The 16282-nt window shown below is 42.9% G+C and overlaps 1 protein-coding gene across 1 annotated transcript in view; it reads left to right on the top strand.

The window, feature by feature from the left end:
* The window catches only part of LOC140991939 (von Willebrand factor D and EGF domain-containing protein), a 31159-nt gene that overhangs the window by 3297 nt on the left and 11580 nt on the right, over positions 1-16282 (top strand). The window contains exons 2-16 of the mRNA XM_073462112.1: positions 3573-3757; positions 3947-4175; positions 5115-5180; positions 5418-5650; positions 6921-7010; positions 7474-7615; positions 8400-8617; positions 9871-9944; positions 10794-11070; positions 11252-11454; positions 11542-12440; positions 13215-13351; positions 13430-13591; positions 13676-13780; positions 15232-15346. Coding sequence (XP_073318213.1) covers positions 3573-3757; positions 3947-4175; positions 5115-5180; positions 5418-5650; positions 6921-7010; positions 7474-7615; positions 8400-8617; positions 9871-9944; positions 10794-11070; positions 11252-11454; positions 11542-12440; positions 13215-13351; positions 13430-13591; positions 13676-13780; positions 15232-15346 — 3135 coding nt within the window. The remainder of the gene's footprint in view (positions 1-3572; positions 3758-3946; positions 4176-5114; positions 5181-5417; positions 5651-6920; positions 7011-7473; positions 7616-8399; positions 8618-9870; positions 9945-10793; positions 11071-11251; positions 11455-11541; positions 12441-13214; positions 13352-13429; positions 13592-13675; positions 13781-15231; positions 15347-16282) is intronic.

Genomic DNA, 16282 nt, shown 5'->3' with positions numbered 1-16282 from the left:
CTATCTTAGTCAATAACAGCTGCAATAATGTGTTTTTCTGATTTTGGGAACATTTAAGTCCAACTGTGAGTCAAAAATGAAACATTTCTGGATCTCAGTGTCGTGTCCTACAAGACAAAACTCAAATATCTGGTACTTTAGTAGCATAAAACAAAAAACAGAGGCCGTTTTGCATCTGTTCGCTAATTGTTCTGCGCCTTATGCCTTTTTCAGGTTGAGGTAATTCAATAACTTGATTACAAAGCCATGCTAGGCTGCACAAAGGGGGAGTGGGGCTTTGAGCTAATGCTAACATGGCCACAATAGAAATGCTAAACTGCTAATGTTTAGCAGGTGTAATATTTAGCATTTTCACATCAAGTTAAGCGTGTTAGCATGCTAACATCCTCTAATTGGGAATCAGAACGTACAGCATTTGGTCATGCATTGCACATTGAGAGTTTAAACAGTTTCCAAAAATTCAGGACTGTTCACCCAAATATCAAAAAACCTGTTTTCATTATTTATTTTGCCACAATGTTTTTATCTGCGTTACCAAGTTTTGGAGCTGAGCTATCGGGTGTAAAGATGTCTGCCTTCTCTGGAAAATAAGTTCACGTCAGAACAATTTTCTTTCCACTGACTCACTGCTGACTTTTCAAAATGTATTGTTTTTTTGGCGCTTCGAGCACCAGAAGCCATGTGACGTCTAGTTTTATTATATTCAAGAGACGTCTCTCTGAAAAAAACATCTACAATCTTTGCCAGTGGTAGCGTGAAAAAAGAAAACACAGCTTCAGGAAACTTGAGAGCAGCCGTTCCAGTGACATTTAGAGCGTAAAAGTGAAAATTCTGGCTTGATGGCAGGGTTACAGAAAAAGGTCAAGTGGTCATCCTCTGGGGAAACGTAAATGTCTGAAGAAAATTTCACGGCAATCCATCTGATGATGAGATATTTCAGTCCGGACCAAAGGGGTCAAAGCGGCTACTGTATGTGAACCCTTTCAGTTAATTGATTCTCCCGTGTCCTCTTCTTTTATTTACGTCATAAATGTGCTTCTTCTTCCTCTTGTGCAGACTTTTATTTGACAGTTTGTGTCTCTCACAGGTATGAATGCTGCTTTTTCACTTGTAAAGAAAGACACTCTGGACAAAACATATATTTTGTGATTTAGATGCAGACGATCAGTCACGTTAAAGTGTTATCTACCACAAAACATATTTAATGTTGTTAGTCATGAGTCATGTTAACACCACGCTCTTTCAAATGTGTTTTATTTCCTGACAAACTAGAGGATTCCCCGCAGAGTCCCTGCACATCTGGGCTGCTGAGGGCCTCCCTCCCAGTGGGATCTCCTCCCGCCCGGGGGGACGCTTCATTAGCTCACCCCCTCCCCGTCAGCTCTGTAAACTCATTAAGCCGCCAATTGGAGTAGTTTAGCCAGCAGCCAAAGTCTCGCCGATTGTCCTCCTGCCTGAAAAACCTGGCTGTTTGGACAACCTGTGACCTCGAGTCTTGTCAGCGGAGCTTCCAGACGAGGTATAAACAAAAGCATTTGCTTTCAAGGGGCTGTCAACGTGAAGACAAGCCCATAAGACCTTGTTTAGGTTTGGGATCACTGGCAGTAACTTCGTCCTGTCCATTCAAGGCTTTGACGGTCTCGAGACATCCTAAATACCCAGAATGTTTGTCCTCCCTGATGTGGCTTTACTCAGCCGCCACAATCAAACTCAAACAGGAGAAAGGGAACTTGTTTAGTCCGCTGGAAGTGAAAGAACAGCTTGTTCTTGTTGTTTGGCTTCTGTTGACGACTTCGACCCCTTTCACTTCACAGATCTGAAGCTTTTGAGAGTGTGCTAGTGTGGAAAACTACATGTTCTGCTTCAAATAATTCCCCCGGTTGGTTTCAGCCTCCAGCTGCAGGCGGTGTTCACAGGCCTGTCATGCGCCATTGGCTTTAGCGTCCTTTCCTGGGGCAAGTTTAGAGAGGCGAGAGGCGAGAGGCAAGAGGCGAGAGGCTCACAGGAATGTCTGTTATTCTTAGCAATTTAGATAACCTCCGGGGGTGAAATGATCCTTCCTGCTCACCTCCTCAACGCCTACTGGCAGTTCAAAGAGCAAATGGTACACATCATTTTGTCACCTCTTCCGTGCTACCACTTCTTGTCATTTGCTTTGATAATGAGTGGTAATTTCTACGATCCGAGAGTTGTTTTGGTCCGTCTGTGTTGTTTCTGCACTCCAGTTCACAGTGAGCGCCTGTCAGCCAAACGGCCTCTCTGTGTCATTTCAGCTACTGGCGTCATCGCTGCTCATAGTTAATACACTGTTGTACAAATGTATCTGCATACCATACAGTACGGTGGCCCTGAGGGTCAAAACACAAGAACAAATCAGAAAACAACAATATTTCAGAAAACATGACAATATTACAGAAAACACAACTTTCATCCAACATTAATAACATTAATAACATTAAGACTTAATAATTAACTTCTAAACTTAAGGTAGTTTATTCATATAGCACCATTCTGACAGAAGGGGATTCAAAGTGCTTTACAAGGCATAAAAACACAGTAAACATAAGACATTAAGAACATTAGAAATTGCATTTAAAAGACAATAGTGGTTTTATGATTGTTGATCTGTTTGGGTATCACTGGTCAACAACTGTAGCTAGCAATGAAGTCTGGAACGGCAGATGTTGTGTAATCCACAACAATGCACACTTGTTAAAAGTTACTTCTCTCACTTTAATGATAATAATCACACGCAGCAGTGGTGGTTTAATTTTATTTTCAGTGGTCAGTGTCTTTTATTTGTTGCTGTTAAAACGGATATAAAACTTTGGTTTTCATCATTAAAGTGAGTTTTACTAAACCAGATCACTTAGAGCTGTTGAGTTTATGTTTAAATCTGTTTTTTCAAACAATTAAAGTCCAGCAGAGCAACAATTAACCTAAGTTTGATAAAATACTTCACTTATTAGCTTCTCTGGAGTCTCATGGACGCTTCAATAGATGTTTACGTCGAGGTATAATTTACGATCTCTACCCATATATCATCCGGCCAAAGATAAAATTAAGACTAAGATTGTTTAAACTGCTATTCTCAAGACCAACAATAAACTTTCACCCTCCAGTTTAAATAAATCCTTCTACCTACAGCGTACTGAGGGAGATAAGACTTCTTGGTCAAGCCAAGGACACTCAGACATTTCCCATGACAGCATGAGCTGCATTTGTTTCGTCTATCTTTGTCATGTCTGTCCTCTCTATACAAAACCAAACAGCCGGACTCCGTCAAAGATAAAGACATGACTCCGGGGTAAACCCGCTCATCTGAGAGTCTTGAGTTTTCATTTCCTCTTCATTAAATTGACACATCTGGAACTCAAAAAGAGAAAAGAGAGGAAGAGATTGATATTTCATTAAAGGCGAGCTTCCAAAAAGTTTTCTACGGTGAAGAAAAGGAGCCACAATAACACTTAGTGTCTGTTTCTCAGCCTGGAACAATCCATTCTTCCTTTTTTACTTGTTTTGAACTTTAACAGACTAACATCTGCTGAATGTCCTCTTTCTCCTCCTCTCAGCTCCAGAGTGTTTCCCAGGAGGCCATCGGACTCTGCGTAATCCCTATCGCAGCGTGGACTTCGACTCCACAGAGATCCAGAACAAGGCCATCCAGGACCTGATCTGTGACCACTCGCTGTCGCCGGGCTGGTACAGATTCAGGATCAACAACAAGCCGGCGGAGATGCCGACGACCTGCGTTGAGGTGAGTCAAAGTTCAGCCAAAAAACTCTCTCCCGTGTCTCCCGTCTTCTGCCAAAAAATATCCTCCTCTGCCAGTGCAATCATCCAGCATGCAGCAGAGTGGTTTAATAAGCAGCTTCAGTCCAGGTGGAGGGTATAATAACCCCCTCGCTGCAGGTAATGACTGTTTCTGTCGACGCCCCTCCTGCAGATGAACCGCTGTGGTACTCAGGCTCCGGTGTGGCTGTCACTGAAGGACGCCTCCCTGCCGCGACCCGGCGAGGTCCGCCAGCTCTCAGCCTGCGCAACCTGGCAGTTCTTCCACGGCAGCACCAAGGACTGCTGCCTCTTCAGGATCCCCGTCACGGTGCGCAACTGCGGCGAGTTCCTGGTCTACTACCTGCAGCCCACGCAGGGGTGCATGGGATACTGCGCTAAAGGTGAACATGATGCTAGTCTCAGCCGCTCTGTGCTGTTAGCAAAGGACAAAGTTGTACATTACTGTCTTGAGGCCAAAACCTACACTGATATTTACAAAATCTGATAGATATACAGGCCAATATTCGCTTTTTAACTCGAACACTTCAGATCCAGACATATCACAGACATTGCCAATGTATCGAGAAGCATGTTTCTATAGTTTATGTTCTTCTTTTTGGAAACTCCAATGGATGACCCCTAATTTCATGTTGGTCAAAGTAAAAAAAAAGTTGTTTTAGTTCCTTTAAAGAGCCCAGTTTGGAAGTAGGTACATGGTTATCACTGGATAGCAGAAATGTGGACTCAAGTCACTGTTTTCATGACCTGCGACTTGACTTATAAATGACTTGAGACTCGACTTGAACTGGAGGCATGATGACTCAAATGACTTGTCTCCATTTTTTTGTTTTTTTTCAGTTTAGCTGTTTAATCTGGCTGTCAGTAGTTTGTTTCACTGAATATCAATAATTATAAGACACTAATACTTCGTCTTTTCTCTTTATAAAGACCAGATAGTGCAGGTAAGACTGCAGGGTCATTACTTGACTTGGACTCAATGACTTTGATCACATATGTCTGATAGATATTGACAATATCTTCTACTAATTCATTAGTAATATAATATCACATATGCTTATAATAGCCATAGATATGTAAATCATGTTAATGTGGACGGGAGCTTTTATTACAGGGTGTTTATGTTTAAAGTTTAACTTTTTGTTGCTTGAAAAAAGTACATAAAAACTTCCATCAATCCAATATTTGATCAACATTTCATATCATGTACGACGGCCACTGTGATGCTCTCATTTTAATGAAGGAAGCAAACTAACCTAACTTTAGTTTTTTAGTTTTGTGTCATAATAATGAGAAGAAATCTGATAAATTTCATGTTTCAGTTGCTGCAGATTTGGGACCCAGACTCTGTCCGCCAGGTGAGGTCGAAGTCAACGGCCGATGCAAAGGTGAGACTTCCTGAGACTGTAGAAGAAGTGTAAGAAAATGAGAGAGAAAGATGTCCATCATAGTCTCCTTAACACAAAGTCCACATCTTCAAATTACTTGTTTTTTGGCCAACAGTCCAAAACAACAGCATCAAAATTTCATCCAATAAAATCTGATTTATTGTAAAACTAAAATCTAATCGGTGTTGTATTTGATCACTGTGTTACACTTCTTTACTCCCCCGTCTGTGTTTTCAGCCGCCGTCCCGGCCCTGCCGTCCCGACCAGCGATCACCCCAGAGCTCATCGGCCAAAGCGTCCACCTGAGGTGCTCCTTCGTCCCTCCGCCGTGGAGCCAGCCGCTGGGCTTCCAAGTGGTTTGGGCCAGACACATCGGCCACAGCATGAAGGCCGAGATCAAGCAGGAATCCACGCTGAAGCCCTTCTCTGTGGTGGAGATGGATGGTCTTCACTTCAGGCTCGGAGAGACGGTAATTCCTGCCAGACCTGAGAGTGCAGAAAGTTTCAGGGAGCACATGTGGAGGGTTTGACCCCTCCAGCGGGCAGCGTAAGCCTTGGATCACGCTGACCTCTTTTTGGCTGGGTTCAGACTTACAAAGCAAAGGCAGAGAGGCAACATGTGTCGTATCCCGTTAAGAGAAAGCAAGAGGAGGGTGGGGAAGTTAAATCAGTTGCAGGTTGGGAAAGCCTCGCTCCACATGCTTCTTGTTTAAAACTCTCCATCCAAATCTCCACAGTGAATTCTAGTGACGTTATATTTACATGGACAGATGCACATTCATACAATAAAGTTGTTGTGTTACACAGTTTTCTCAACAGCTCAGCACTTCCACAGTGGAGTTACCTGTTCATGGGCATTCGTCTGGCTGTTTTATTTTGATGGCACAGGTTTTGGGTTCGCTTTAAGAACGAGGATTAGCGTCCTCTTACTGTGGAAAACATCCCAGAAGCGTGCCCACATTCGCGCAAGTTATCATGGGAAGCTTTTGAATAAAATTGCAGATCGGACTGGAGAATCCACAGTTTGGCAACGTTTCCTCAGTCGTTGGTTGTTAATGAAGTTGCTTTTGTATCTCTGTGGTAAACTTGAAACATTAACAGTTTCCTGCACAGCCTCATTCCCAAATAACCAGAACCCAGAGGCTGCTGACGGCTCTCATTTCCCGGAGAAATTATCAGTTGCCAGGAAACATTAAGTAATTAGATTTTTTAAAGTGATGCTTTTTGAAACCGAGGTGAAGTCACCCCGCCACAGCTGTGGACCATTGTGCTGCCATATTTGGACACCAGGGTTGTATTAGCTGTGTCTGGAACGTGTTGCAGAGGGCCGTCGTTAACACATGTTGATGTAGCAGCTGAGTCGGGTCAGAGGTCATCTTCATGTTTTTAACCGTGAGAGTGAGTCAAATGTTGGAGCTGTACTGTGAGCTACATGGGGACATGTTTGGATAAATCACAAATACCACGTCTGTCGTACATCGTTAGTCTTTCTCAAGACTAACAAGCACAACTTTAGTCTCTGTCACTTGGAATTAGAATCAGAAAATGGTCATGTTAGGTTTTGTAAAGCTTAAAAATAGATAGTAGCAGAAATTTAAAGTTTAAAAACCCAACCGGAGTTCGTCTATGCAGGGCAGGTTTGTGTTTTAAAGACTCTGTTACACCTTTATCTTTCACTTCTCTTACACATATGTGATTTTAAGGATTAAGACAAGCATCAAATTATGTTTTGCTTTGCAGTTCTCCTGCAGTGTGTCGACTTTCAGAGTCAACTCCAGCCACAGCAGATCTCCTCCAAAAGAAAGCGAGAGTTTCTACGCCGGATTGAAGGTAAACGTTCCAAAAGTTAAAGTTTTCCACTTTATAAACAACAAAACCCAATGTAGGTCGACACATTATGATAAGAAATTGAAGAAAAATTAACATTGGCTTTTCATTATCTTATGTTTCTTTCTTTAAGTACATTTTTAAAAAATGGTTCATGCAACCACTTTCTTTCCAGAAAGGTGAAACCATCAAACAATCCCCTAATAAATACATTTCCTGTTTCCTTTCTATACCTCCAGCAATAATTATCCTTCATAGGTCTCATTCTTGAAGTTTCACTGGAATATAATAATACTGGTGTATGATGCGGTAATGTGTAAATATGCCCAGTGTATCTCTGACAAACCACCTTAAATTTGTTGCTGTTTTTAGCACCAATCTACACCAAGTACTTGAGAGCTCCTGTTGGAAAAAACCTTGGAGTTGAAACCTTCCCCCAAACTCACCAAAGTCTCTTCTTCTTCAGTTTTCTCCAGACTCGCTCCACATAGCCGAGAACAGTAAGGAGCACCAGGTGACCGTCCACAGCACGGTGCCCATCCCCTGCTACGACCCCGACCACGGCCACCAGTGTGGAGTCCCTCTGGCTCTGAGCGTCCATGACCCAGGTCAGACCTGCAGGAAACCTGGAGTCATCAACCTTATCTTCTCTTATCTATGATGGGGACAGTTGATACACATTAACCATCTTGTTATGTTGTTAAACTGAGTGGATTGAGCCACAGCTGACCAAACAAACCATTCTTTAGGCCTCAATATCTCCTTAGGAGGAGTCACTACAGGTGGATAGGGTAACATGTTTAACTAACAGATATCACCACGAAACCTTGGAAACCTTGGATATATATTTTTATCACTCCATAAATCAGACTGTCAACTGTCAAAAAAAATCATTTTTTGCCATGTTATATCAAATCAGGCTGTGAATGATATATGAACAAACCCCTCTGTAAAAACCTTCAGGATATAGTTAGGAATAAAACAGGAAGGTTTGGTGTATGTAAGTGCTGCTGGAGTAAAGATTTCTGGCACAGAGTCTGAGAAAAAAACGTATTGTTCATTAAATTTGCTGGTGCATGAAAAAATGGTGTTTCATCTGTAGTGTCTCCCCGTAACTGGACAATGATATTCAAAACACAAATTAGAGAAACTGAAAATTGAGACCTTAAGATCATTTTAATGCTGTCATCCCTGAGAAATCCAAATGTCATCACATGCAACAAGATCAGAGAAGACTCCTATTTCGTGCAGAAAACTCTTTGGCTCTTCTTCTCTGCTCCGACTTGCCCTGTACATCACATCAAAGCCAGCTCAGAAAGACATTATTACAGTTCTGCAGGCAGCTGTGCATCGTCCGTTAACACTAACTTAGTCCTGTGTTGACGTCCACAGACAGTCTTGGACATGAGGCCTCTAACGTGGCGCTGTCCGCCTGCCAGGTGGAGCTCCGGCCTAATGCCTGCAGTGACGGCAGCTGCGGCCGGGCGGCGTTTTTTGTCACAGCTGTCACCGATTTCACCAGAGACGGGAATCGGCCGAGTCTGATCGGTGTTTTGCCCGGACACAGCGCACCAAGACTCTGGAGAAACTACAACCCAACGTCCCTGAAAGTGAGTTCTTTGGATGTTCAAGGATAAACATGCATAAATCTGATGTTATCTTGTTTATTTGATTCTCATTTATGATGAAAAGTTGATTCAAAGTCAGCTCTATTTTACTTTAATACTGTGTTGTCCATGCAGAAGTTCATGGGATTTGATTTGGAAACATCCAAAGTGTAGAGAAAAGTGTCCCTTGAGGGCAGTTCAAGAGATCCTTCAGGGTTTTCCAGGAGTTAATGAGGAAGTTCAAGTTATTCTTGAGGGTGTTCTAGGGATCTTTAAGGGATCCTTGTACAGGTTTTAGTGGTCCCCAACAAGGATCAAGAGATTCCCTCATCCTAGATGGGCTTCCAATTGTCTTTGATGGAGATTCACAACACCTTAAAGAGGTTTCAACATCCAAATTTTAGCGAAAGTGTCCCTTTGGGGAGTTGAAGAGATCCTTGAGGGTTTTCAAGGGCTTTATGAAAAAGTTTGAGTTATTCTTGAGGGTATTCTTTGGATCTTTAAGGGATCCTTGTCCAGGTTTTGTGGCCCACAAGGGGGATCAATAAATACTCCAAGAGATTCCTGTCATCCTTGAGGGACTTCCAGTTGTCTTTGATGAAGATCTTGGAGAGAAAATTGGACCATTTATCGACTTTAAATCCTCTTTCATAGTTTTGGAGAAACTGAAGAAGCTTTAGGAACCCATTCCATAAGTAAAAGAGGTCTTCGTGGTAATAGAGATCCTTTTGGATGTTTTAAAAGTAATGTTGTGCCATGGATCCTTGATATTAAGGTCCGTTGGTATGCAAACTGCATTGGAGGTGGTCCTGGAGGGGTATCATGAATCAGTTAAGAAGGTACCAGGGTTAAAAAAATAAATGAAGTTTAAAGTAAAAGCAGTGCGATATAATTATGTAAATATTACTGTAATCAGAGAGGATTAAAAAGATGGCTGTAATTGCAGGTTTCTCTGTCGTACTGTTTACATATACACAGTGCTTTTTAAAATGAAGGGGAGGGTTCAGGTTTAGTGCCAAAAGTGTGGCTTTGACATGATGTTTAAAGAGAGCTGTTCAGTGTGGTCATTACTTGCATCCATACAAGCTATTACGTTACGTAATACATGATGTCAGCCCTCCAGACATTGTGTCTCTGAGGAGCCTCTTGCAGAGGAGTTTTCCCATCTGTGTTTAGTGAAAACATCAAAGCCAAAGGTCGGCGGGTCAACGGGTGGAGCCCCCCCTAATCTTTGCTCGACTGACTTCTGCCCTCAGGTCACGGTCCAGGACGTTCCCACTTCCATCTGCTACTCTCTGACTGACCCACATGTTATTACCCTGGACGGCAGGTAATTTACCTCCTAATCGGTTCCCAGCAGACTCCAAATGGGAGTTTGAGCTTCAGTTTGGCATTAAAGCACAGGAGTGTCACGATTCTCCAAATCTATGGATGGTTCGATTTAATTTTCAATTTAAATACATTTCTGCACTGACGGCTCTACCATTGTTAGACTATCATATCTGGATTGGTAAAGATGAATAGATCATTGGTTTTATTTCCTGCCTGATTAGATATCAAATGAAATGAGTATATTTAATGCTAGATCTGGATTTTTGTGTGGATCTGCACCAAAAGTAAATGGGATCTATTCTGGGACCCATCCTCCAAATCCGAGTTTTGTGGAAAGCTGTTCAGTAGTTTTTGTGTAATCCTGCTAACAAACCAATCAACCAACAAACGGACACTAGCGAAAAACATAACCTCCTTGGTGGAGGTAAAGATAGGCATACTTACAACTTTGACTTTAACCTGTAGTCTTTTTGCAGGTTATGGTTTGGCATGTTGAAATAATATTCACCGAAAATAAAGATTCAAGAGTTCGACAAAAAATACCACCCTGAGAAATGATAGATCTCCTTAAACAAAATTAATAAAAAACATCTGAAATAGAAAAACATCTCAGATGATGTCAGAGTTTCCTCCGGATGTTAATCATCTTCTTGCAAACAGAATAAGTGAGGCTGCAGGCTACCACTAAGCTAGCTGTGCTGTCTTTGAAAGTGTTGTTGATTTCGATGATCAAAATTGAAAGCTAATATCCATCGGTTTTCAATGTAGAATCAAAATAGTGACACCCCTATTAAAACACAAGATGAACTCAGATATTGACATATTTTGATATCCTTCTGTCAATCAGGCGATATGAAAACCACCAGACTGGCACCTTCTTCCTTTACCGGAGCCTCGTCAGGGACTTTGAGGTCCACTCTCGTCAGTGGGACTGCGGCAGCCGACACTACGCTGTTGCCTGCAACTGTGGCGTTGCGGTGCGAGAGGGGAACGACATTGCTGTTTTCGACATGTGCAATGGTCAGCCGCAGGAAACCAGGCCACAGCTTACCCTGAAGAACGTGGGTGACAGGGAGGGCAGTCGGGTCAGGGTCCTGGAGTCCCACCAGGGGAAGAAGGTCACCGTAGGTATCCGAACATTTTGACACTGGTATAGATTTGTTTGGAAAATCTTTACATGCTGTTTGCTTGAATCATGAGTCAGTTGCATGAGGCATCTTGGAAGGAAATTTGATCAAGAATGCAAAGAATTTGCATCAGGAGATTTTGTTAACTAGCTACTGGATTGTGACTCTCCTCTTGTAGTTGATCTTTCCCTCCGGGGCCTTTGTTAGGGCTGATGTTGGAGATTGGGGGATGAGTCTGTCCGTCCGTGCGCCCAGCGTTGACTACAGCAACACGCAAGGCCTCTGCGGTACCTTCGACCGCAACGGCAACAACGACTTCCTCGGCTCTGATGGTGTCTCCTTTGCACCCGATGACCTGCAACGCTTCATAGAGGCCTGGAGGTCAGTCCACAGCAGCAATTAGTGTGTTTGTTTCGCTTTAAATTCATGATTGATTCTTGATTCTTTGTTCCTTTGTGTCTGTGCTAGGATAGCTCCAGGTGAGAGTTTATTCGACAAGACACCTCCTGGGACAGTGGAGGAGTTCAGGAGGCCTTTCTGTCAGTGCCAAAAAGGATACAGCACTTCTCATCACAGTGGCAGAGGGTTGAGGGACTCGTACAGTCCTTCCGCTCACTCCGACTGCATAGCGTACAATAATGTGGATTACACATCTGTGTTCCCTTTCATGGATACAACAGTGGAATACATCAAGAGTCCAGAGACAGAGGAAAGCATCCTGGATATGTCTGACTTTAACAGTCATCCTCTGGAGAGGAGGCACCTTCAGCGTCACAGCGAGAACAATAAAAACAGTGAACTGGACAGTGAGTTCCAGGAGGATCTTCTGCTGTCTGTTGACAGGCCAAAGAGACAGGCTTTGTTTGAATTCCAGCCTGTCTTTGCGGCTCAGAGTCTCAGCCAGGCCGATCTGGAGAACCTTGCATACTTCTTCCCTGAGGATCATTTGGCGGAAGCCCGTCCGGAGGTGCAACCTCAGTGGCCCACGCCAAGTGGCCTCACCTCGGCCAAAGCTCTGGAGGTGTGCCAGATAGCTTTGGCCAACTCCACCGTTGGTGCGGTGTGCCGAGGACTGCTGGGACGCCGCCTGGATGAGGCGGTGGATCTCTGCATTTTGGACCTGCAACTCAAAGACGACCTGGGCTGGGAGGAGGCGCTGCTGCCATACCTGGAGAACGAGTGTGAGAGGAGGCTGTTGGAAAACCGGACCCAGAGAGCGTTGGAGGTGGGTGGTCCAGAAGGAGCATCCAGGGAGGTGGTGACAGCGCTGCGCTGTCCCAACTTTTGCAACGGAAATGGAGAGTGCACAGAGTGGGGTTGCCAGTGCTATCCCAGCTACAGCTTCTACGACTGCAGCCTGGCCATCAGTGAGTATCAAGAGACAGATGTTCCCATCCTTAATGGGTTTAGCAGATCATTAAATGATTTTACTATGCTCAAACTACACTGCCTTACCACAGTGTACAACTGTAGAATCATCCTCAGTATAGTGCATCTATGTTTTCCTCAGGTAAATCCAGAATAAAGCTATGAATTGATCACAACAAGGTTCATGGAGTCAATTTCAGAAAACCTAGCCCATGAAGATAGATTAACACCCTTAGTCCAGCAGCTGTAGAGAATACAGATCCCTTCTTTGTAGAAGTTGGTGTCTTAGACCTCCAGAAAGTGGTCCACAGCAACTATAACGTCATCATAACTGTCAAAAGGCAACCACTGAGCTTCTTCTTCATGTTGGAGAAGAGGTTGTAGACTAAGGGGGCCAACTCAGGTGAATAGGACCCCAGGAGGACTAGCTGGCTTCATGACGTTAGCTGATCTAGATCCTAATAAACTAATAAATAAATAATTGGGTGAGTGTTGGATAAGCTCTAATGTGTGTACCTAGATGGCAGCTATCGGCACTTTGGACTTGTGGACTTTTTTCTCAGACAGTGCTGACTTGCAGAAATACTGCAACAGATTATTAACCTCAAACTTTCTTCAAAGAGTTGAACTGCACGTGCAACGAACAACAGCTGTTAATCTTATCTCCTTCTACCTTGGTCCATGAACTCATCAATCATCCCCTGAATGTGGAGCTTTCATTTGATTAGCTTGTAATGTGCTCATGAACAAACAAACAAACTTTCCTCCAATAGGCCAGCCAGTAGAGATAACAGACTTGGAGAACGGTGGACTGTGCGACATCCGAGCCTTCAACTGTCGCAACATTCGAGTCTTCGGCCTCGGCTTTATTGACTCTTCGGACCTCAGCTGCCACGCCACCAGACTGAAGGTGAGGAAAGGCAAAGTCAAAAGTACAGCTGATTTTTTCCAAATATTTTCTCTGAACTGTGTTGATCCACCTCCACAGTACATGAACGGAGTTTGGGTTCCAGGAGAAAAACAGAGAACCAAAGCCACCTTCCTCAGCTCGAAGGCTTTGGACTGTGCTGTACCATCCCTGAGCAACACTGCCGTCAACACAGAAGACTTCATGATGGATGACAAACCGTATGCACGCTGGGAGATCAAGGTCTCTAAAGAGTCTTTTAGTGTTTGTTTTTGTTTGTGACCATTTTTAGAAGTGTTTTTCAGTGTCAGCTCCCTCCTGTTCCAGGTAACCAATGATGGCTCCCAGTACAGCCAGGCCAAGGTGCTGACGATCTATGATGGCGTTTGCCAGGTCTGCGAGGCGTCGCGCTCAGGACTCTGTAAGTTAAAGGTAACTCACCAATAAAACGACCCAACAAAATGACCCATGAGAGCGTTTTTTTTTTTTTGTAGGAGGAAGACAAATGCATGTTGTGGTCGAATACTCTTTTTTGTTTGGAAAGATTTCTTAACTGAAATGATCTGGAAGTTTCTAATGGGGATATTTTTTTTTTATTCAGCACTTTGAGACTTCTTGCGATCGCTTTTTACCGACAAACCCCCTTTCCCCCCCAAATAAGCCTGTGTTAACGTTTCTTTGTGTTCAGGTCTCAGTACTTTTATAAGTTTCTGTCCTGCGTCCCCATTTGTACTGCCAGATCTGCTTTATTTTACCGCCTCGACATCTTTTCTTGACTTCATGACGCTTTCTATCAGAGTCAAGGACTGCTATTAAGGACAAAACACAGGAAGTACATTTTTCTGACTATTCAACCCTGCAGTACTTTTTTTCCTAGTTAGAGGTGCAACATGTACAAATTTTAGGTGGAAACATGAAAAAAATAACAAAAATTATTAACACAATGTAACAAATTAACAATTTCAACATTATGCTAACCAGCTAGCTACAGCCTGTCTCAGTCCAAAGCTCCTGTGCTAGCCATATGCCATTAAACAAACCATATAAACACCAACTCTCTCTGAGCTCTCAGTCTGGATTGCTAGCTGCACAGCTAACTTAGCTAAGTAGCTGACGGTAGCTACATAGGTAACAGTTAGCTGTTTTTCTGGTGATACACTGCGCCATATTTCTTTTGAGAATAAATTCGCAAAGACGCCAATTCTCACATACTTCACCTTTAAGTGATTAAAAGTATGTGGTTGAGAGAGGAAAAGATCCTCGTCATCGTTAGAAGAAACCAAGAACTGTTGTTTGGTGTGTCAGACACAGACAGTTTTTTTTTTTTAAAGGAGGACAGTGATCAAACACTGGAGTGTTTGAAATTTGATTGCAGGAGACAGATGTGATTCAGTGGGTGTTTAGAGGAAAAGTGTGGGGAAACGTTTAATATGCTCTGTTAGAGCTGCAGAATCCACGCTCTGAACAACTTGTAGCTGTTGGATGACTAATCCAGAGTCAACAGCTGGCAAAAAAAAAAACCTTTTTCAAAAAAAGGTACAGAGGGGGGTGTGTTGTTACCGGAACAGCTTTTTATGGGACTGGAGACAGGACAACAAGTAACCTTACAAACAATTTAGAGTGAACGCATTTGCATGTGTCTGCCAGAGCCGAGCTAAATTGAATTAACTTCTGCAGAGACGGAGCAGACGGTGTATTTAAAGCTGATTTCCTGATACTTACCTGACACCCCGGAGAAAACCACACAAGGAAAACAAACAGCTGGGAAAAAATATGTTTTATACGGTTGTAAAGCTGCCCCAACATGTCAACATTTTAAAAAACACTGTAAATATGAGTACACAAACAAACCTTGTCCTTTTTGTTGTGTCTCTGGTTGCCAGGAGAGGACATGTAACATCGACGGGATGTGTTTCACAGAAGGAGACTCCAATCCCAGCAGCCCCTGCCTCCTCTGTGACCCGGACACCTCCAAATTCATCTGGTCTGTCAACCAAGGTACAAACAACTTATTACGTATCTCATCCTACGAAAAGAGAAGCTTTTTTCCAAACACAACCATCTTCAAAATAATGAGATAACCTGCCTGACACTTTTAATTAGAAAGTACAAATTTGCTTTACAATATATAGCCAAAAATATGTTGACAAGTGCGTCCTGTAACCTTTCTGTGTATTATAGTAGTAGTGGTAGTCTAGTGGTACTTTTCATGGTTTCGGCTTGGCGCCTTAGTTTCAATGAAGAGATAATTTTACTCTTGGGAATCAATAAGGGATTATCTAATCTTAAAGGAAAAGTTCACCAAAATATCAAAATTCAGCCAACATCTGGTGGAAATACAGATTAAGACACATGGTGTCAAAAATCATACATGGGCATACAGTTTGGGTTTTCACATATTGTCTTTGGCTGATATAAGATCAAGACCCTAATCTGGTGCTATCATTGATTTTGTACGACTTTTGTTCATTAATTCACAAACTGACTGAGAGATCAGAGGTGTTTGTGATGAACAACAGTTAAAACAGTGTTTACCTCACAGTGGAAATGGTCTGTTAGTGTGGTAGCTGTCCAACTGTGGTCCTGTTTGTCACCATCAGCAGATCAAAGGAGCGGATGTTTAAGTTTCCCAGCGTGCCCTGACCTGTCGCTTAACCACTGCGAGAGAGAGCAGAGGGGGTACATCACATGGTTGATTAGCACAGCTACGCAGAATGACAATCATCCTTACTTAGACTCAAGAAACCACACGTCAGTTGTAACAGTGAGGCTGTAAAAGCCTGGTTGATTCATGTTGGATGCAAGTGGGAATATCTCACCACAATGCCAGACTTTTAACTTGTTTCTAGACAGTTAGGTTTGGAATTCAGTAATCATAATAATCCTCTTAATCAGCAAGTGTTCTCTTGTCAGTAACTTAACATATGACTATCA

The sequence above is a fragment of the Pagrus major genome, chromosome 24 (assembly GCF_040436345.1).
Source record: "Pagrus major chromosome 24, Pma_NU_1.0".
Classification (NCBI taxonomy): Eukaryota; Metazoa; Chordata; class Actinopteri; order Spariformes; family Sparidae; genus Pagrus; species Pagrus major.
Note: the sequence above shows the minus strand (reverse complement) of the source record. Positions and strands in the feature narration are given on the sequence as shown.